We start from the raw sequence: 23,531 nt of genomic DNA, 5'->3' as shown, positions 1-23,531 counted from the left end.
AATGGTTTATGACAGATATCTGGTATAATCACTGATGAAAAGGGGCCAAAAGGGTTTCTTGCTCTGCTAGACCTTGCATATCTGTGCATGAAAAAGTAATCTTATCTTTTCCAGGGGGCACTAGGTGATTCTTTATTCTTTCTGTGGTGGTATTGCAAAGTCTGCCAAGTCACTCAAGTTCAGATGACCACTGATGGTCCCAGCAGCTGCACACCGAGTCGGCTGGATTAGGACAATATCTTTTCTCTCGCCGTCACTGCTCCTTATGACATTCACCTTGTTCAATTGTTTGTTCAAATAAGCAAAACTTCAGTATAACCAGGAGAAAACCTCACTAAATTATATGCTACAAGATGGAGCATCAAAGACTATCCCATGTGTAAAACACTACCTTCAGACTGAATGCTGCGTGCACTTATCAGAGGTCAAAGATATGAAAGAGAAGAATTGTGGTCGAGCCTAGAACAGTCTGCCTGTAATTGAAAGCTGGTTCCAGAAAAAGCGACAAACAGAAAAGCCCCAAGGATATAACAAAAGGGCATATAATAATAATGTGGTTAGGAGCAGGAAACTGCATGATGGATTTATCATGAATGATGGAAATAAAACAGTAAAGCCATGTTCACATTTAGCTGTTTGCATCGTTTCAGTCTCTGCAGATTGCAACCTTAACCACCATATTTATGATAAACTGCCATTTAATCCCTTCAAATTTTTTAATCATAACTTTATTTTTCAGCGGTATGAGGGATTTTTTTGGTAGGATGACTTGTAGTTTAGGACAGCATTCAGTTTAGTATATTTACTGAATAATGGGTAAGGCTTTCCAAATGCAGTGAAATAGTGAGAAAAAAAATGCAATTTCCTCCACTGTTTTTTATTTTGCATTTACTGTGTTAACTCTGTGGAAAAAACGACCTGGCAACATGCTTCCGATCAGGACGATCACGGTAGCATCAGACTTGTATAGTTTTTTTTACTGTATACAAGTGGTTTAAAAAAAATAATAAATTCAGAACTTGTAAAATCGCAACTCAAATCTTTATTTTTCTGCAGACAGACCTTTACGAGAGCTTGTTTTTTGAGTGACATGCTGTCATTTTCATTGGTATCATTTTGTGCTACCTTCAATGTTTTTATTTTTTATTTTTATTGCATTTATTGGGGATAAGAGCGTCCATTAAAAACAGGAAATCTGACGTTTCAATTGCTTTTTGAGTTCTAAAATACTGGTTAAATAAATGTATACTTCGATAGATCGGACACTTTTTTCTTTTGCACTGGGTAAAGGGGGCTGTAAGGGATGGGGGAGGGGTGATTAAAAAAGTTTTCTTTAGGCACTTGAACATACAATCATTTGATTACTTGTACAATATATATTGAAATACTTCTGAAATTAAGCCTAAAGCTAGGCTTCATAAAAGTAAAAAAAAAAAAAAACACATGGTGGCGACGGGGGAGAGGGTCCTTTAGAAGGCACTGAGCTGCCATGACAACCCAGTGGCATGCAAAGATGGCTTCAGGAACTAGGTTGGAGCCAAGGGTTGAATAGATGCCCAAATCAACGACCCTGCTAAAAGCCAGGTGCTGGCTGTATAACACAGAAAAGAGGCAGCACCCACCATGTATGGTGAAAGATCAGCTCTCGAGCCGGCTCCCATACACTTGAATTAGACATTTGCTGTACAGCGAATGTCAGGAGGGCTAAATACATTTCAAATATTCATTGTTTGCATATATCTTAGCGCCCAGAGGGTGTTGCTGCAGCTTTGTCTATTAGAAGGTTCTGCCTAGATTTCTTTTATGCACAATGATAGAGATAGAGAGAGATAGATATGCCACTTCCTGGTAAACATCCTACTATCAATTAATTTAAAATACTAAAAGTTTGTTCACACAGGCCGACCAAAGTAGACGATGCGCACTGCGCGACCTACACTGCATGGCTCAGTGCACATAGGCTGCCATAGTCCTCGGCACTGCGAGTTCTGTTTACTCAGAGCGCTGTACCGCTGAGAACGAAGATCTTTTACACAGTGTAAAAGATCATTTCACCTGATGAACAAATGTTTTGCTCATTCACTGGGTGTCTTTACATGGCAATATAATTATGAAATGAGCGTTTTTAACACTACTTGAAGTTCAAATGCTCCTTTACTTTACAGAGGACTACAGTACAATGAAGGAACATTATATAAATGTAATGGTTATAGGCGGAGTGGGGATGTAGGTTGGAGTTTGCTTTGTTTGCGCTTACTCTGGTTGGCATCTATCTGTACAGATGGTTTTGCACAGGGCACATAAAATGGTTTATGACTACTGGACTCATGTGTTACCATATTATTGGTTGTTCCTCCTCATTTGGGACTATTCTCTGACTTTAAGGGGGATCTGCTGTATACATTGTATATACAACTGTAGAACCATCACTTGCTGTGTGAACTCATTCATCTCTTATATAGTTTTGTTTTATTATGGTTTTACCAACTAATAAAAGGTTATATTATACTTTCTATCCAGCATTAATAATTTTTTGGTATTTTGCTTGTAAATTTTGCACCTGGAACTTAGTAACATACTTTAGGTCTGAAAGGTGCCCCAATCTTAGCCTATAAGCTTCCGTCTTGGAAGGTCCTCTATTGGGCAGTTTCTGACACAGGGAATCACTTCGCTCATCACCACAGCAGTGTGAAAAGGTGGTTGACTGTTTCTTTTGTCAAAGAAGATGTACAGAAAAATAAAATAAAAGACTGGCTTAAAGGAGTACTCCCATCTCCAAGATCCTATCCCAATATGTAGTAGGTGTAATAATATTATTAACAACTATTTCCAATTAGAAATGCAGTATAGTTTTTCTAATTCGCTATATCCCTTTCCTCATGTGCAGGCATTGCAGGATTTAAGGTATCCATGGTTACGACCACTGATATAGTGACAGTTAGCTAGTTGCCAGAGGTTGTAACCATGGATACCTAAGATCCTGCAATGCCTGCACATGAGAAAAGAGACATAGTGAATCAGAAAAACTATACTGCATTTCTAATTGGAGACATTTGCTAATATTATTATTATAATTACACCTAATACACATTGGGATAGGATTATGGAAATGGGAATACCCCTTTAAGTATAAAAGGAGGGGGCTGGCTGAGGTACTGAAATGAGCAGTCAGCCAGCACTGAGCATGTAAAGATTCAGGAAACGCTGCCCCATGTCAGAGATGAACTGTCAGAGGACCTGCCAGGATGTAGGACTGGGGCTTATAACAGAAAGATCAGGGCACATTTCATACCTGAGGTATAACAATATTTAGCAAAAATAATTTAATGACATTTAACTACATTTTTTAGCTAAAATTTCCTTTAAATGCAAAGTCTGACCAAATAAATACCTTTACGTGTGAGAGAAAAACTACTTGTATTTATTGATATTTCAGCACAACATTGACCATTTCTCACCAACCTAGGGTTCTGTCATTTTCATATTTTGCAGTATAGACTTTTTTTTCGAATTGGGGATTTTTTTACTTCTTAGCTTTATAGAAATTTTGCACCCATGCAGACGATAATCCAGTCAATATTAGCTATAAAAGTGCTTAGATACATTTTTTAATTACATAAGGAAAAAAGTACCTTTATCATCCTAGATAGGTCCCCAGCATCTGCAAGTTCCAAGACTATGTTCAGTTCATTATCTTCAATAAATGATGCATAGTATTTTATCACATTTGGATGGTTCAGTTGCTGAAAAATATAAAATCATTTTAAGTAAATCAAAATGTATAAAAATAAATGAGTCAAATGACTTGTTAGACCGAGTGAGAAACACCAAAACAGCCATTAATTAGTTCTTTACCTTCAGAATCTCAATCTAATGTCTCAATCTTCTTGAGACAGACAGGCATAGCTGCCAATGGAGCGCCTTGAGGACTCATCAATTAGCCTTGTCATTTCATCTTAGGCCCTCAACAGGTCACTGTCATGATATTTTATAAAGGGAAGTTTTACTATCAAAAGGTTGTACACATTGCAATTCTTTTTAGTTAGGAGGATCATGTACCCAATGTTGCTACCTGGGAGTTAATCTAGAATTAAGCAGTTCCTATAGAAATCATTGGGCTGTGTAACTCAATGGCATTTTCTGGAAGCTAGAGGAAGTTTCCGGACAACATCTACAGTTTCCTCAAAAGACAACCTCTAAATAAGATTTTTCTCATCTACAACTACTTGAAAAAGTTAAGTTCACCGAAAGCAAAAACAAAAAGAAAACCCCTGATTAAGTAGAATATACACCAGTTTAATGGTGCAGATGGCGAATGTTCTTCTACATAGGACAGAGCAAAAAGCAATAAACCCTGGCACAGTGATTTATGCTGGATGGGGGTATCGTTACAGAATCCACTATAAACAGATATTTCTTCATGGAACAAATTATCATTAAACTGTCAAAGTAGTTCTCTCAAAGCAAAATGTCAGGCTGCCACAGTAACCTTCAGGGGCTCTTATAGGCAGGTGTAAAAAAATACATTGGTAAACTAAAGCAGAGAGAATAAAGGTGAATATGAAGGCATATGACAAACCGTATACTAGTCGCTATTTTTACTATTGTAGACTTATGAATTTATAAAGTGTAATAAAACTTAAAAGAATCTGTCAGTGGGATCAACCATCCTAAGAAGTCTATATGGCCATGGAGGTCATAGAAAGTGGAATAAAATGATACCTTGGTATCTGCGATTCAATGTTTTATTCTAGAGAAATCTACATTTTTCTTAATTTGTACATGAGAGGTTAAGATCTATGGGCTGGACATAGATTTTCCTGAGACTCCGCTTCCAAAGAGTATTGTAAATCAAAGGTCGAGTTACGAGTGTGCTGTCCTGAGCTACATGCCTCAGACTGCCAGTCATTACATGTCTCACACTGGCAACTTTCATTTACAGTAAGCCCTTTAAAGTTCAAAGATGGCTGTTCATCATTTTCCTATTGGGTCATGTAAATGGACCTTAAATGCGCCTTTTCAGGAGACTTTGGAAATAGTATGCGTATGCCACACAATTCGCTATGTCCTTAGAAGAAATTATAGTACACTGTATCTGCTGTTCATTGACAGTGTGGATATGGTATTTGTAACCCAAATCTAGTTCAATTTAATAGATTGCTTAAAGGGGTTTTCCCAAACTCTGAAGTGATCACCTAGGCATAGGGAACTGATTGCTGGAGGTTGACCGCTGGGACTCCACGTGATGCTGAACACATGACCCTGCATCCTAAAAACTTTGAATGGAGCACAGGTGTGCATGTTCGACCTCTGCTCCATTGTCTTTGGGACTGTTGGAACCACCCAAGCACTGCACTTGGCTTTCCCTGACACTCCCATAAGTAACTGAACAGAAGTTGAGTGTGCACTCCAATCAAAGAAGGGTTCTGGGGATCCAGGGTCCGTTAACATTGGTGGTTTGGCTCCAGCAGTCAGACCCCCAGTGATTAGCAAGTTATCCCATAACTAAATAGGGGGATAGCTTTCAATTCTAGAAATAGTCTTTTAATAAATTAAACGCAATGTTAAAAGTTATTTTACAAGTTGTTCTGCATGAATTTAAAACAGGCTAATCAATTTCACATTTTCTCTCTTAAAAGTATATGAAATGTAGCCGCTTTTAAAGACACTGTTATACGGCCCGATAACTGGTTTCTCAATCATTGGCCTGTTTAAAAGTAGTAGCAATTGTTAAAGATAAGATTCTAAAATCTACTAAAAAACATTATATGAAACTCTGATATATACTAAATATCTATACTTATATTCTGTTATATGTTATCAATCTTGTTTTGCATATATTTCTTATATTGGATATCACTTAGTCATATATACCCTCACTTTAATATATTATGAAAACCTTGATATATATATATATCAGATATCTGCACTCGTGTGGCACTATACAAATATCCTAAAAGGACTAGTTGGAATTAGTTATAGAAGTGGACTTTCAAATTGTTTACAAGAAGGAGACGAGACAAAGGATTCAACATGAGACCTCCCAAGAGAATATCCTGACGAATGAGGAGAATATCTGGGGAGGAAACATTTAACCCCATAGGACAACATAATGAGACTTATCTATACCATGGGCCAGAGACCACTGTGATTGCTCAATTGCCTCAGGGCGACATCCTATTGGGACCTTCCTTTATACTGAACATATATATGTTATGCTGGAATAATAAACACATCTTTCCTGCGCCATTTCTCTTCAAGAGAAGTTCAGTATCTGACTCTGTCTGTCCGATATCAAAGCTTCACGTATACACTTGAATAAGTTAATTTGGCAAGGGATAAGCAAACGGTTGGGGTCCTTTGAACCTCACTTCCACACAATTAGTAGGCAAAATAGGATGATCACATTTTATATGTGGCCTTAAAAGTAATTATTGTGGGCAGCACATCTCCCCGTGTAAACAGGGAGCGTGCAGTCTACAGTATGCACACTATGGGTGTACCATCATTCCTCCTCACACAGTATCAGCCTATTGTTCTGTCATATCATTGATCGAAAATAGTAGAAACCTGCCTTAACAGAGGTCTTGTCACTTTTTTGACTTTGTAGTAAGTACCGTAATTTATGTTTATTTAGAGCTATATCATCTATGGAAATTGAATAACATAGTTCTATTATATCGCCACTATGATATGGGAAAGAGCTAATTGTGCAGGATAGCGATCAGTAAACCACATATGCAAGCTTCCATTTATAACAAAATAGTTGGAGGGTAGCATATAATCCAACTGCGTTTGTTAGAAGGAAAACAGCAAATTGACTTTTAATGCAGTTTTATCCGAAGATGTAAACATCTTTCTTCCCTTATTTAAGAAGATGCCAAGTTCACAGGAGATGTGAAGACGAAGTGGTTCAAAGCCTTCATGTGGCACATTGGAAAAAGGGTCTCGGCGAGACGAAAGTAACAACAAGATCATCAAAGCTTCAGATTTCACACAAAAAGCGTTTTCTACAAACAAATCTTTGGGGTTCTTCAAAAAGTGTTTACCTTAAGGAGGTCAATCTCTTTGATACAATCTGCTCTTGCCTTGGCATCCATCAAATCAAAAATCTGCGAGGGATTAAATAAAGATGAACATGAGGTTATTTACAAAGACGCCGTTAATGTGGAGGCACAGCGGCGACGCCTGGATGCAGCTATAGGGCTGATTACTATGTGACATGTCTGTCTTAGTGTTGTGTAACCACTTACCCACCAAAGATTTCCGATCAGGCAAGGAGACAAAATAAATGCACAATGTGCAAATGCATAGACATGGTTATGAAAGGCATTTTACATCAGTCTGTTCCATTTTAACTGTACTGTCCCACAATTAAGGCTGCTAACCCCCATTCTCTGATGACAACGTGTGGTACAATTCTTTGATTCCAGTTTTCTGCGTCTCGTACTTCACAAATGTGAGCAGGATACATGAAACAGTCACTGTGGGCCTTTCAAGGAGATAAAGCTTGTGAGCTGCCCTTGGGGAGAAAGGCTCAGAGTTACAATCACATCTCTTCTATGCAGTGGTGACAGCTCCCTCCCGAGCAGGATGGATGGCAAAATATATGAGGACACACAGTGACTTGTCATTGCAGCCGCTCGCACTGCGATCTGGCTGGAACCTCTGCCATCAGCCGGGAAGCTGACAGGATACTTGCAGCTACTTTTTGGCACTTATTGCTTCAACTATCCTTCAAATCTGGTATAAGATACAGGCAAAGATCACTGATGTAATCCTTCTGTAGCCGCCATGCTGTCTGCTTATGCAACCATGTTCATAAGATCATCCTTGGTTATAAACTCTGTTACTCACAGTGAAAATATAAGAAACAATTGATGAACAACTTGGCGTTAATATTCCCCTTGTCAATGGAAGAGCAAGTTGTCACTGAAGCGAATGGATATCTTGAATGACTGCTAAAGAAAAGACATCACAAACAAGTATGTACTGGCCTATAGCTGCTATGAAAACACTGAAAAGGTTGTGGTACTGACACGAGCGCCACCACCTCTTCCAATGGCTGATCAGAGTTGGTGCTGAGAGCTGGACAAAACACCTCCAGAAAATTATTTTAAAAATGGATTTACTTTTCCATCCCAATGATTGTTATAGAATTAAATAATAAACTTATTAAGATGACCACACACTGGCTGAAGAATCAGTGAATGCCATATTCGCACGTTCAGTATTTGGTCAGTATTTTACATCAGTATCTGTAAGCCAAAACCAGGAGTGGGACAATCAGAGGAAAAGTATAATAGAATCACGTCACCACTTCTGTATTTATCACCCACTCCTGGTTTTGGCTTACAAATACTGATGTAAAATATTGACCAAATACTGACAGCGTGAATGTGGCCTTAGAAAGCAATACAGATGGTGTCTGTGTGAAATCTGTTTTTTAATGGACAATTGACTCGAATTAACCATTTTGAGCACCACAAAAAAACAAACAAAAAAAAAAAACAACACAACATGAACACATCTGTGGACTATAATTGTTACACACTTCATCTATGAAAACGATAGATACAGCACGTGTGTGAGCCAAAAGCTGGTGACTCGGTCTAATAAATAGTACTTTTCTCTTATATCACAAGGCAGAACATTTAAAAAAAAAAAAAAAAAAAACCTAACCAGCACCTCCAAACAGAATGAAGTGTAAACAGCTGCATGCTGCTTTGATTGCATAATGTGATACTAATCACTACTCATGGACAAGCCGTGAGGCAAAGAGTGACACTAGCCACTACTCACGAATAGGCCGTGAAACAGGGTAGTCAAACTTTCCGGGGTAACATACCAAGAGAGCTAAACTAAAGGGGAAAGACAGAGGTGAAGTCAGGCCACAGTCCGAGGTCAGAATACTGGAAGATAGTGGATCAGAGCAAATGGGCTAGGCAAACGGATGGTCAGAATGAGGTCCAAGGTCAGGCAGCAATAGATCAACAAACAGCACAGGAATACAAGGCAAACCACAAAGCAAATGCTACGACTGGCAGATATCTGGGGCTGAAAGCTCAGCTAAGTAGCTGGGTAATCATTTAGAACAGGGAACACCAAAAGGAAGCGCAACACCTCAGTCTCAGATTAGATGGCTGAGCGGTCAATCAAAATACAAACCACTCAACACGCCCCTGCACTAGATTGGACGACTGAGCTGCCAATCACAGCGTGGAAGACACACTAAGCGGAGAAATTGTGACACAATATACAAACCAAAAACTACAGAAAGCAGCCACTGTATATGCAAACAATCAATATGTGATATTTGCATTTCTGCTGTATAGAATACACTTATAAAATCACGGTACATTGGAGCACAAGTTGGCCAATTAGTGTGCGCCCATTAGCCAGGACAAGGATACCTACAGTACAGACCAAAAGTTTGGACACACCTTCTCATTTAAAGATTTTTTTTCTGTATTTTCATGACTATGAAAATTGTACATTCACACTGAAGGCATCAAAACTATGAATTAACACATGTGAAATTATATACTTAACAAAAAAGTGTGAAACTGAAAATATGTCTTCTATTCTAGGTTCTTCAAAGTAGCCACCTTTTGCTTTGATGACTGCTTTGCACACTCTTGGCATTCTCTTGATGAGCTTCAAGAGGTAGTCACCGGAAATTGTCTTCCATCAATCTTGAAGGAGTTCCCAGAGATGCTTAGCACTTGTTGGCCCTTTTGCCTTCACTCTGCGGTCCAGCTCACCCCAAACCATCTCGACTGGGTTCAGGTCTGGTGACTGGAGGCCAGGTCATCTGGCGTAGCACCCCATCACTCTCCTTCTTGGTCAAATAGTCCTTACACAGCCTGGAGGTGTGTGTGGGGTCATTGTCCTGTTGAAAAATAAAATGATGGTCCAACTAAACGCAAACCAGATGGAATAGCATGCCGCTGCAAGATGCTGAGGTAGCCATGCTGGTTCAGTATGCCTTCAATTTTGAATAAATCCCCAACAGTGTCACAAGCAAAGCACCCCCACACCATCACACCTCCTCCTCCATGCTTCACTGTGGGAACCAGGCATGTAGAGTCCATCCGTTCACCTTTTCTGCGTCGCACAAAGACACGGTGGTTGGAACCAAAGATCTCAAATTTGGACTCATCAGACCAAAGCACAGATTTCCACTGGTCCAATGTCCATTCCTTGTGTTCTTTAGCCCAAACAAGTCTCTTCTGCTTGTTGCCTGTCCTTAGCAGAGGTTTCCTAGCAGCTATTTTACCATGAAGGCCTGCTGCTGCACAAAGTCTCCTCTTAACAGTTGTTGAGAGATGTGTCTGCTGCTAGAACTCTGTGTGACATTGACCTGGTCTCTAATCTGAGCTGCTGTTAACCTGCGATTTCTGAAGCTGGTGACTCGGATAAACTTACCCTCAGAAGCAAAGGTGACTCTTGGTCTTCCTTTTCTGGGGTGGTCCTCATGTGAGCCAGTTTCTTTGCAGCGCTTGATGGTTTTTGCAACTGCACTTGGGGACACTTTCAAAGTTTTCCCAATTTTTCGCACTGACTGACCTTCATTTCTTAAAGTAATGATGGCCACTCGTTTTTCTTTACTTAGCTGCTTTTTTCTTGCCATAATACAAATTCTAACAGTCTATTCAGTAGGACTATCAGCTGTGTATCCACCTGACTTCTGAACAACACAACTGATGGTCCCAACCCCATTTATAAGGCAAGAAATCCCACTTATTAAACCTGACTGGGCACACCTGTGAAGTGAAAACCATTTCCGGTGACTACCTCTTGAAGCTCATCAAGAGAATGCCAAGAGTGTGCAAAGCAGTCATCAAAGCAAAAGGTGGCTACTTTGAAGAACCTAGAATAGAAGACATATTTTCAGTTGTTTCACACTTTTTTGTTAAGTATATAATTCCACATGTGTCAATTCATAGTTTTGATGCCTTCAGTGTGAATGTACAATTTTCATAGTCATAAAAATATAGAAAAATCTTTAAATGAGAAGGTGTGTCCAAACTTTTGGTCTGTACTGTATCTCTGGGGGACCTTACCCATTTCTATCAGCTATGCATCTCCTGAGCCAAAAACCTACAAATTTAAAGGGGCAGGAAGGATCCAATGCCAATTAAAAACAGCCTTTAGACTATAGATGGGACATGTCTGTAACAAAAATGGTTAAGCACACAGGAGAAAGACGGCACAAGTGATTATTTTGAAGTTTGCTCTGTTCGTAAATCCTTACTTACAAGCTGGTGCCTACTACATCGGTAAAGTGCATGACCTTCACATATAGAGTAAAATATAGAGAAGAACTAAGTAACTCGTGTGCAGAAAGCTAAAAAATAAGCTCTAATGTGGTCTACAAAAAAACCTGAAAAGAAAGAACTTCAAGATCCAGTTTGGGGGCCCATCTTGATGGCAAAAAAGGAAGAATTATTTTGTGCAGCCCAACTGTGGATTCGCAAGCTGTAGCTGAAAATGTACAAAATAACATATCACAAAACTCACAAAGGCAGCTTTGAAATGCTTCATTCTAATGAAAGGAATCTCCAGCAGAAAAGTTGAAACAAATCCACGCTTCTTTTCAGTAGTAAGTTTTGCATATTGTAATAGCATTCAGAAAGACGGCTGGCAGCTGTCATTCACTGCAGACACAGAAGCAGCAGATCTCCCACAAATATATGCAGATATTATGCAGATTAAAAGGGAAATGGGATTCAAAGTCAGGAATGTGCTACTAAATGAGACGGCTCAGCAGTGGGGAACGCTGGGGAGCTCATTTTCATATTTGGCAATGGCCTGGTCAACAGGCAGAAACATCCTATAGGACCATAGGTTATTCCTAAATTAGTGATGTGAACTAGACACCAATATCAGTCAGAACTTTAATGGATATTTTTATCTACAAACCCTAATAAGTGTTATATATTATGGATCCAGCTTACCGTTCACCCCAACACATACATTGTTAGGACGCTTCCTGTAGTAATTATAAAAACCTAGCGACACATCAAGAGGTTTTCAATTCTAAAAGAAACCAGAGTCCCAATTCTCTACATAGAGCTCAGTCTAAGGCCCCATTCACACATCTGGAGTCTTATCGGACAGCACGTTTTAAAGATGTGTGAGAGTGGTCCATGAAATGGACTAAGCTCGGACACATTTCCATTTATTTTGAAAACCATAAATCCCAAAAATAGAAGAAAAAAAATCTCTAAATGTGCACATAGTATATACGGGGTATGTGTTCTAGCCGTAACAAAACACGGATAGAACATGTACACAAGTCACATTTGTGAATCAGGCCTAAATCTTAAAAAAACACCAATGAAAGCTTAAAAGGGAACTGGTTAGCTTATACATGTTGCCTGATCCTTGGGCAAAATGTATCAGACACTGGCAGTATGATTTCCACTAGATATGTTTGACTCTCAGACTGCGGTATTTCAAAGAAAAACATACTTTAAAAGCCACCAGGAACTGAGCGGCATAGAAGACACGTCAGAAAGGCGGATCGCAGCTGGCTTCTCCCCACCTGCTCACCTGGAGTGACCGGTCTCTCCCTGCGTGCGTGTATAGAGATACCTGTCAGTCACTGGCAGCAGACGGGGAGAAGTCACTGAGGACCTGCCTTTCCGACTAGTCACCCATGAGCAAAACCTACAAGAAACAAAATGAGCATAAACCCTGCTAGAACTAAATAAGTAAAAAAGCAAAAGTGCATTTAAATAACATAGGGTTCTTAGTTAACACTGTTTTTGATTAAAAAAAAATAATAAAAAAAAAAAAAGCATAAAAAGCCATCACGCCATCGGCAAGGTGACCCTGTTTGGGATGGTCCTACACGGTCTAATATTAAAAACCTTACCAGTGTAGGACCATCCAGAACAGGATCACCTTGCCGATGGTGGAATGGCTTCTATGCTTTTTTGATCAAAAACAGTGTTTACTAAAAACCCTATGCTATTTAAATACACTTTTGCTTTTTTACTTATTTAGTGACACAAGGGTTTATGATCATTTTGATTCTTGTAGGTTTTGGATATTTAATGGCCAATGTGAACATGCGTTTATGTGCTGCATGTATTCCAACTTAAACCCAAGCTCAATTTTTTTGTGTTTAGTCACCCATGAGGCTCGGTCCCAGGTGGTTGTTAAAAGCTTTCTGATCTGGTCAGTAATAGAAGGCACCAGGTCGGAAAGGCCGGTTCAGCGGGGGCTCCGGCGCTGAGCTTGCACAGAACAGGGCACATGTCAGCTGATTCTTACAGCTGACGTGTGCCCACAACAGCCGCAGGTGGAATCGCGATCCACCCGCGGCTGTTAACCAGTTAAATGCCGCTGTCAATCTCTGACAGCGGCATTTAACATCGCCGCGCCGGAAGTGCTGCATTGGCCCCACCCATCGGTGACACCGTCACATGATCGTGGGTCACCGATGGGAGGGCATGACAACCCAGGGTCTGCAGCAGACCCATGTGGTTGTCATGTCTCAATTGCTATGAGCGCCACCTAGTGGTCGGCGCTCATAGCACATGAGCATTTCTACTGCATACAGGCGATCTGCTCCTCGCCTGTATGCAGTAGAAGCAATCAGACAACTGCTGCTTCTAGTCTACTATTGAAGCAAGCAGTAAGTGTAAAAAAATGTTTTTAAAAATATAAAAATTCATTCAAAATAAAATAAAAAAACAAAACACACATATTTGGTATCGCCGCGTTCAGAATCACCCGATCTATCAATATAAAAAAATAATTAATCCGATCGGTACACGGCGTAACGAGAAAAAAATTCTAAATGAACTAGTTTTTTTTTGTCGCAGCAACATTGCAATAAAATGCAATAAAGGGCGATCAAACCATCGGATCTACCCCTAAATAATATCAATCAAAACGTCAGCTCGATGCGAAAAAAATAAGCCCTCAACCGGCCACAGATCCCGAAAAATGGAGGTGCTACGGGTCTCGGAAAATGGCGCTTTTTTTAAAGCAAATTTTGGATTTTTTTTTCACCAATTAAATAAAAAAGAACCTATACATGTTTGGTGTCTCCGAACTCATAATGACCTGGAGAATAAAAATGGCAGGTCAGTTTTAGCAATTAGTGAACATGGTAAAAAAAATAACCCAAAAAACAACTGTGGAATTGAATTTTTTTTGCAATTTCACCGCATTTGGATTTTTTTTCCCGTTTTACAGCACACGATATGGTAAAACCAGTGATGTCGTTTAAAAGTACAACTCGTCCCGCAAAATATAAGCCCTCAAATGGTCATATTGAACGAAAAATAAAAAGTTCTGGCTCTGGTAAGAAGGGGAGCAAAAGATGAAAACGCAAAAACAGAAAAACCCAAGGTCGTTAAGGGGTTAAACATACCTGGCTGGAATCATTCCTAACAATTTCCACTCTAGTCACTGATCCTGAGAAAACCGGCACTCCATGTTCTGCAGAGATCACTACTCATCAAATGAGGATTACTATGAAAGTGAACACTTTAAATAACATTGATTTTGACTCCAATTATAAATTCAGCAAAATTCTAATAAAAATATCTTACGATATCAGCATAATCTGACTTCCTAATGCAGATTGCCAAAACCTGTATTTAATTCACAAATTTATCCCTGTGAAAGTCATAGCTTGCATGAGTCAGGATTAAATGTGAAGTAAGCAAAAAACAAAAGGAATTCATACTTCTACTAAACAAACTTACCTGAACCTTTTTTAAAGCAACGGGTACTCTATCCAGAAGGCACGTGGCTCTGTAGACTTCACTGAATTGACCTCGGCCAATCTTCTTCTCAATCTGGAAGTTGGCCAGTGTGTTATAACCCATGTCTGGCCGCAGGGCTTTCTATAGATGTGAAATATAGAAGGAACATGGTTAACATCTAAAAAGAGGGAAGGTATATATTTGGCAAAACCACATGTTAGCTAGCAATAAAGAGCAGCAATGATCAGGGAACAAAAATTCCTCGTGCTCAGTAAGTCATCGCTACAAGCCTATTACCAAATACTTAAAGAGTAAAAGTCTTTTCAATTTTTATTTCATAAATCACTAGTAGACATAAAAATAAGCAACTTTGTAATATATCTCAGAGAAATCTGCTTCTTTCTCCTCCTGGACTGAATTTTCGCCCTCAATTAGAGGCTAAATCTTTATCAGTGAAGACAGCTTACTACATTATGGAGATATAGGAGAGTTGGTGCTTTTAAAGTTCTATAGAGGAGGGAGGAGCTGGAGGCAGACAGATATTCTGCTGCAAGTTCTCCTGAAACAGACACCGTTCTGCACAGAACTTCATAACCTCCAAAGGTCATCTCCTATCTCAGTAATGGGGAAGTCTGTATCCACTGAAGACAGACTTTACCCAAGAACTGAAACTGAATGATCAGTTCAGTAAGACAAAGACGTGGATTTTCTAAAATAAATAAAAAAATAAACTTTCTGATATATTTTAAGTCTGCTATTGATTTATGAAAAGAAAATTAATACAATGGTTATTCTTTAAATTGTAATACGCATCAATAATAAAGCAAATCTGATTTTATTATGTTGCTAATAGGAAGAAGAGAAAGCTATATCTATACCTTTCGAGTCCTAAATATAACTTAGTTTCCTCTGTATTCTTGTTTTAGAAACTTAATGCAGAATTACATATATTTTAATCCTTGTTAGTAATCCTCAAAATAATCACACAATTTAAAAAAAAAAAAAAAAAAAGCCACAATTATATTTTGCTCCAATTGCTTCCTAGTTTACATATAATAAGCCTCAGTAATTTTGGCCTCACAATCAGATGAATATCCCAGGAGGAAGGTAGAGGATCGCTCCGGCTACACCGCAAGTCGTCTTTTACGAAAGGATCATTTGAAACCAAATCTCGTTTGAGTTCTTGTACGTTTGATATATTCCATTATCTCCTATGCAGACACGTTTAGCATTAGAGCAGAAGCTTTCATAGACGCAGCGCAACAAAATTTATTTTTGAAGACCACTATATTGTGCTTTAGACACACATCACTGTCATACTAACCGCTTTCTTTTCCTTGAGAGATAAAAAAAAAACTGTCCGTGTGCAATGCTATTTTTGTAAAGGTTAGATTGACAATGTCTGTGACATTCAGTAGACCCTACCACAAAACCCCAAATGTGTGTGATATATTGAATTACCAGATGGAAAATGTGGTTTCCGGCCATCAATAAAATGAAAAAATATAACTAGAGCCACCAGTGCAGGATGAAGTAAGTGATGGTAGGATCAGCAACTCCCCGAAAAGTACCCATTATCTAAATCAGTCTAAAGGGGATGAAGGCAGGGGGAATTTATACATAGAGAACTTGCTGATTATACACAACCTAATATATGGTTTAAACAGCTTAAAGGGAACCTCATGTCAAAAAAAACACTATTAGGCTGTGTGCCATTAAAATAAAAAAACACATTATACTCACCTTCTGATGGCCCGCGGTCTTCTATCCGGTACGTCTTGGCTCCCCGGTGGCTCGCGATGGAGTAAAAGGACCTTCCATGACATCATTCAGTCATGTGACAGGTCACGCGACTGCTGACGTCGGCAGTAGCGTGACCTGTTACATGACTAAATAACGTCATGGAAGGTCCTTTTACACCACCGCGAGACACCGGGGTGGCCGGACGCAACGGAGAAGGAGACCGGGGGCCATCGGAAGGTGAGTATATGTTGTTTTTGTTTTTTTTTTTACCATTTTTATTCTTATTTTTAACTAACTTGGCCACACTATATAAAATCCATGCTGGTTGATGGATTTATATAGTGTGACCAAGTTGTCAGCACTTTTCCAAGTGATGCTAAAATCGCTTGGAAAGTGCTTGACAACTCGCATGCGAAATCGCATGTGCAAAACGCGTGAAAAACGCTTGTCCCTGGCTGAAAAAACGCATGTAAAATTTGCATGCGTTTCTTCTGCCAGGGACATTCAGAAACGCTCAGGAAAAATCCGGAGCATTTCTGCATCGTGGACACATAGCCTTAACCTGAAGATATGATGTTAATCTGCAGGTTAATGGAGTTCTTGAGCCATGCAGCCGCCACACTGACAGCCCAGCTAACAGGAGAAAATGAACTTTATTTATTCCTCCCGGCAGCCTCAGCTTTCAGCCACCCCTCAGTACATAGTGAGCGGTGGCCGTAATCACACCACGGCACTCTGACAGCCGAAGCAACCGTGCATCAGTACAGGGCCGGCTTTCAGTCAGTACCAGAGCGTGGTTACTGAGCAGTGACTGAAGCCGTGCCTATGACTAAAAGCCGAAGGCTGCTGGGAGGAATAAAGTTAATTTCCTCCCACTAGCCGGACTTCCAGTGCAGCGGTCGAGTGGCTTTAGAACAATAGCAACCTGCAGATTAACCCCAAATCGGCAAGTTAATAACGTTTTGGGACGAGACAGGTTTCCTTTAACAATAATTAAATTGTAGATGCACCATTCACGCACCACTATTCAAGCTGCCATGGTGGAAAGAAGGCAAATATAGAAATCATTCCAATCATGGCAAGAAATCTCTGCATCTCATGTTCTTATAACTACTGCATCACTACTCTTGGAAAACTGTATGAATATTTAACTTATGGTACATCCTATTAAACCATAATAATTACAGCAATTAACCCATTTTGAAGAAACATTGCCCAATTCGAACATATAGACCAATGTCTGCTGAATAGCATACGCCCTCCACCAGATTAGTCCGGAAACCAGGGGATGTCCAAGAATACCATACAGGTGATCTATTGTCAGGATAGTTCATGAATATCAGGTTGGTAGGAGCCTGATAACATCTGATTGGTGGGGGGTTGCCAGGCATCAGCTCTGTTGGCTGCCAGTGTAAATACTGTTCAAAACACTTGGGGCGCTGTAGTGGCCCTACATAGAGTAGAAACTGACCCGAGTGATGTTATTCAGGTTTACATCTGTCCACCACCCCCGGAGTTGATAAAAGTGCCCAGGCAACCCCAAAAAGAGGGATTTCTGAAAGCAAACATCTTTGTATGAACTAATAAGGAATGTGGACCCTGTGGGAAGGGGATGACCTGTTCTGTTAAGCTGCATTTACACTGCAGGATAATCGTGAATGAGAACTGTTAGCAAGATAATTGTGAAACGAGCGTTTTTCTATGTAAACAGGCTGGGGAGTACCTGATGGGACAAGCAGAACGCTCGATCATCAGGAGAAATTATCTTTTTCGCAGCGCAAAAAAAAAATCTCACCGGTACAACATCCTTGGTAACCAGGACTTGTGCCTATGTGTTCTGTGCGATATACTACGGGTCACTCAACACGTATGGTTCACTGTAGTCTGCTTGTGTAAACAGGTATTTGAATGTGCTGTCGGGCGGTCCATGTAACGAACCCTTTTATGGGGAGAATCTTATTGCACAGCATTCATGTAATATTGCATTCTTCTTGCAAATAATTGGCTTCATGCATCAATCCCGAGCAAAATCTACTGATTCCTTTTGGCACCATGAACAGGATTGAAAAGATCACCTGAGTGCCCCAACAAATCTGATTTTCAAAGTTCTGGTCTCTATTTTAAGGTCATTAGCATTTTACATCATACAGATGCTTACTTCCGACACTTGCACAGAGAGTGGACCACAGTTGTAGTATGGGGCCTACAAGAAGTAGATTGTTTGAAGGATTGTAGGAGAAAGATAGTGAAAAATGTCCACCGGATGAATAGCTTAAAAACTAAAATCCCAGCAGATTTAACATACTGTACAAGGAATCAAACTACTCCCTGGTTTATACATTTGTGGTCACATTACTAAGGCACCCCAATTTTTCTTTGGGCATGATGATCTGCTATAACCTTGTGCGTCCTAGAAACACTTGTGTACCTCTAGTGGCACAACGCAGAGGATTAGTAAATCTTCATGTGCAATCAACCGACATATGTAGAAAGTGAAAAAAAAAAGGATTAGACAAAACATAGCTCCTTCTCCGACTTTGAGAACGCTTTCCAACTTGACAAAGATTAGCGTGAGTCTCTAAGACACAGTGACAGCCGCATGCTGAGTCCAAAGTCTGGCTAATGTGTTTTGGCATGCGAGTTTGTAATCACACATTTACATATGCAATGACCTATATTTGCATGTCAGATCACACACTGTCTGGCTTGGTTAGGGCCAGGCGCCTCCCTGAGAGAGGAGACCAGAGTGGCTGTCCAGGGCCAGAGGGCCACGGCTTTGCTCTGTGAGATAGGGTGAAGCTGCCTCCACTGATTAGGCTGACGAGCCCTGAGCATTAGACACTTCATTAGAGGTAATCTGTTTAACAGTGGGCAGTGTATGCAAACTTCACAGCCCAATTTTCATCTTCCCATCCAATGCCTCCCCCACAATTCTTCCTTACAAAGGGCAGAGGGGTCACTGAATTAACAGTCTGTCGCATCTGCACTGTCACAAGAGTTCTGGAGTTTAAGAGTTCGACATGGATGAAGGCCTCATTGTTTTTCCAGGGATTGTAGTAATTTGCACAGAATTTTTGAAAGAATTAAGACCCAAGAACATTTCATTTTACTAAATGTTCCAGAAATATTAGGATATTTTATAAATATCTTCTGTTGTAACAGAAAATCTATAATGATTCACAACATGGTAATAAATTCGAGAATATATTTTGTAGATAAGCGTGACTACTGGCAAGTACTAAAAACTGCATGGCCTATAATAGTCACACACCATGCGCAAGTTTCCGCAGCACTTTTACAGCAATACTGATGGATGAATGCCCCCGTACTCTACAAGTCCATGGCATGAGATTTGCCACCATTACTTATGTGTTGTCTAAGGCTTCATTCAGACATCTACAAGTCACGTATGTGTACTAGAAATGCTTTTTATTGGGTAGCAAAAAAACATGGCCACAATGATGGGAGCCATGGATCAAAACTACCAATATAAGTCTATAGGTCCATGAAAATGTCAAGACAGCAAATGCCTGGTGTTCACAGTCCGCGTGCTGGCCATGATTGGCTTTGTAATGGATAGCAGGAGCTTGGATACGTATTTATTTTTTCATACATGAAAATCACTGATGAAACTGATGGTAAAAACTGACATAAAGCAAACATGGATTAAAATAAACACGGATGAACAACAGTCCATGTTTGTATGTACGAGAAAAATCATGGACGTCTGAATGAGGCTTTTGATACATAGTTAATTGATAATGTTATAATATATTTCTAATACTAGACAATATAAGAAAAATGAAGCATTTGGCTGGCTCAGTAACATTTTTTTATAGTGCCCAGATTAATCAAAGGTGTATTCGCCAGTTTTCTAGCAGTGCACATTTTTTGCAGAACTCAACATTTTGGGACATTTGGCATTATTTTTATACACAACTCCGTGCCAGCTCTGAGAAAGAAAAGGCAGCGTAGGAGGACAGGTGCAGTGAAGCCATGTGGCAAATCCATCAAAATTTACACTACTTTAGTGGCATAAATGACATCAGAAGTGTACCTAGCTCCGGACTGGCAGAGGCACACGGCAGGTATAAGATGTGCCCAATTCATTCAGAGGAAAACGCTGGGAAAGAATTGGGGTGCTTTCACACTGAGCTTTGTCTCACGTTCGTTGTTCCCTTCGGAGCTTACGGTCGACCCCCCCCCCTACAAAATGGGATATGGCCTTATGTGCCGATGGGGACATTGACTATAATGGTGCCAGAGTCAACATGAGCTCTGTCGTGCATCATTTTCGGGCTTATATGCCTAATGAAGGCAGACACTAGGACGTAGTTGACAGTGTATATGACCGAAAACGATGCACAAAAGAGCACACCTTGACTGTCAGCACCAATATAGTCAATAGCCCCATTAGCGCATACACACAAATCCCATTTTGCGGGAGGACTCTGACGTAAGCCCTGACGGGACCAATGAGTGTGGGACAGAGCACAGTGTGAACGAGCCCTTCAGCACATCTTACTCCGTGTGCAGTACGCCAGTCTTAAAGGGATTGTCTGGCCTTAGGGTACAAGTCTGTAGTCACTATGTGACAGCAGACTTGTGAATCCTCACATCATACTGTGAAAATTATCCGGTGCCGGTGGTCATGTGATCGCAAGAATACGATATGCATAATTCCAGCCACATTCCAACTAGACTGTGTCCGGCCTTGCTCAATACACTTGCATTGGGCAAGCCCGTGCCCATCTAGTCAACACATGATTGCATGTATGCAAATCGCATACTTGTGGTCACGTGCCCGCCCCTCCAGGCACGGGATATGCACTTCACGCTGTGAGGATTTTAATATGCGGATTCCCACGTCTGCAGTCAATGCTCAACATAGAGTGACTTCAGACTTGTAGCCTAAGGCTGGACAACCCCTCTAATGAATCGGGCCCATATAGTGTGTATGGAATAACAGCGCACATGCTCCATAAAAACTCCTCACCACAGCCGTGTGATGGTGTAGTCCGCAGTCCCCAATCTGGTGATTGCATTAACGCCTGTCTCACTGTTTAGTTAATAGCTGATAAGTGTTTGCAATTAAAATACCACTTTTGAACGAAATTAAGTGAAACTGGACTCTTGGGAGCCATAATGGGTAGACAACTATTTCCTTCATAACTCAAATTGTGCTCTATTTGGAATAATAAAAACTATAGCTAGTGTGTCATGAATTATAAGCTATACGTATATACCTCCAGTCAGGATGCAAAGTTCCGTTCTACAGTCCCAATCTCAGAATAGACAGATAGGGGTCCCAGTGGATAGGCGATAACCCTTTAAATAGATTTATTCAGGAGTATAATGTAACATAGAAGGGACATCCACTTTCCATGGAGGAAAGATTTGGATATCAGCAATATTTTTAATGGGTTGTTGGAGACTAAGCAGTCATCCCATTCCGCACTGAAGCCTCGGTGGTCCCACCGCCCTTTGTTTGCTTCTCAGCGGTGATGACTGAACTTTGCAGCCTATAACTGGCCTCAGCAGAGATACTATGAATGACAGGAGACATGAAGCCAATGATTTATTGTGGTCATCACACACACATGTATGGCATATCAGCGTAGCAGCAATGTAGACAAGAACAAGTGGGAACAACCATAGGATTGGGGCTTGAGCAGTGGTGGATTGAACAGAAGCATATTTTTAAGTTTACCAAATTTGCTGTCATTAGTCAGTTTTTTCATATCCCTGTGGACCCATCATAATGTTCCAGGACTATTAGGGGACCTCCCCTCATAGTATTAACGCTGCATTATTCTGCACTTTTTCAGCATCAAAATATATAAAAGCAATGTGCTCTGCCTGTGGCACTTTTATGTTACTATTTTAATGTTTCCCCTCTTTTTATGCGTTTGTGGTGTAGATGTGATTCAGAGTTTTTCTTTAATGAAATGCTGCGATTCTGCACTCATACACTCCGCTTCAATTTTGGGGAGGCAACTTTACTTTCTTTTAACCCAAATAAGAAAAAAAAACACATTAACAAAAAACACACACAGAAATCGCACATTTTAATGTGGATTGCTGCTGTGCTTTCTATAAAAACAAAAACAAAACAGCGCTTTAAAGAGACGCTGTGCATTAGTTTTCATTAAATCACAGCCACTTGAGCTGAACTATTAAATGAAGAAGATCTTGCACAAAGGGGAAAAATAAAAAATAAAGAACAAAGTACAACAGTTTATATTATGTGAGAATATGGCATACACAAACGACGTATGATTATTGTTCATTTCCTAACCGTGTTGTCATGAAAAAAGTGAACACCACCACTTTCAAAATACAATAAAAGCTCTACAGCCACAATGATCGAGGACAAGAAAGCTTTGCCTGTTCCACTCATTGATCACCCTCACTGTCAATAAGTTTTTTTCTAATATCTAATCTGTACACAAATGAGCTGCAAGTGCTTCAGAGTGGGGCATTGCACTTGCAGCTCTCCTGCCTCCTTTGTCCTTCTGCCTGGTCACTCCTGTTTCAGAGTGACCTGCCTCCGTAACAAGTCAGTGACAGTAGGCAGGTGGGGAATAGGAAGGGCAGGAGAGCTGCAAGTGCAATGTCCCACTCTGAAGCACTTGCAGCTCATTTGCATACAATTTTAACCCTGGATTTTTTAACAAAAAGGAACAGATTTCCATTAGTTTGAGGTGTAAAATCCTCGTGACCAGTTTCCTTGAATAGCTTTTTCGTATATGGAGATATAGTGACATGCATTAAAATTAAGTGCTGAATTCTTAAACAATTCATACCTGTGGCTGAAACGGAGGGACAGGTGGTCCCTGCATGGCCGGACACTGCTCCTCCATTCTGCTCACACAGCCCCCTCACAGCTCTGTAAGGACACATAATAGTTAGTATGTGATAGCAGCAGTCTACACGGAGGCAAGAAACGCACATGGACATTACACAGGTGGACACCATTCACACATCCCTGCTTATAGACAATTAACGCAGAACCCTATGAACACAACTACAAACCTAATATAACAGGATAGAACTATT

At 40.2% G+C, this 23,531-nt stretch overlaps 1 protein-coding gene across 1 annotated transcript in view; it reads right to left on the bottom strand.

Annotated features, from left to right (window-relative positions):
- NEK7 (NIMA related kinase 7) overlaps positions 1 to 23,531 on the bottom strand; it is a 128,049-nt gene that overhangs the window by 59,336 nt on the left and 45,182 nt on the right. Inside the window, exons 2-5 of the mRNA XM_073642880.1 lie at positions 23,279 to 23,361; positions 14,730 to 14,870; positions 7,050 to 7,112; positions 3,633 to 3,743 (exon numbers count right to left, since the gene is read on the bottom strand). Of these exons, the coding sequence (XP_073498981.1) occupies positions 3,633 to 3,743; positions 7,050 to 7,112; positions 14,730 to 14,870; positions 23,279 to 23,335 (372 nt within the window). The 5' untranslated portion in view covers positions 23,336 to 23,361. The remainder of the gene's footprint in view (positions 1 to 3,632; positions 3,744 to 7,049; positions 7,113 to 14,729; positions 14,871 to 23,278; positions 23,362 to 23,531) is intronic.

This window comes from Phyllobates terribilis, unplaced genomic scaffold, assembly GCF_046119375.1.
Source record: "Phyllobates terribilis strain yellow unplaced genomic scaffold, ASM4611937v1 Scaffold_8__6_contigs__length_399053987, whole genome shotgun sequence".
Lineage (NCBI taxonomy): Eukaryota > Metazoa > Chordata > Amphibia > Anura > Dendrobatidae > Phyllobates > Phyllobates terribilis.
The sequence above is the reverse complement of the archived record's forward strand: the minus strand, read 5'-3'. Positions and strand labels throughout refer to the sequence as shown.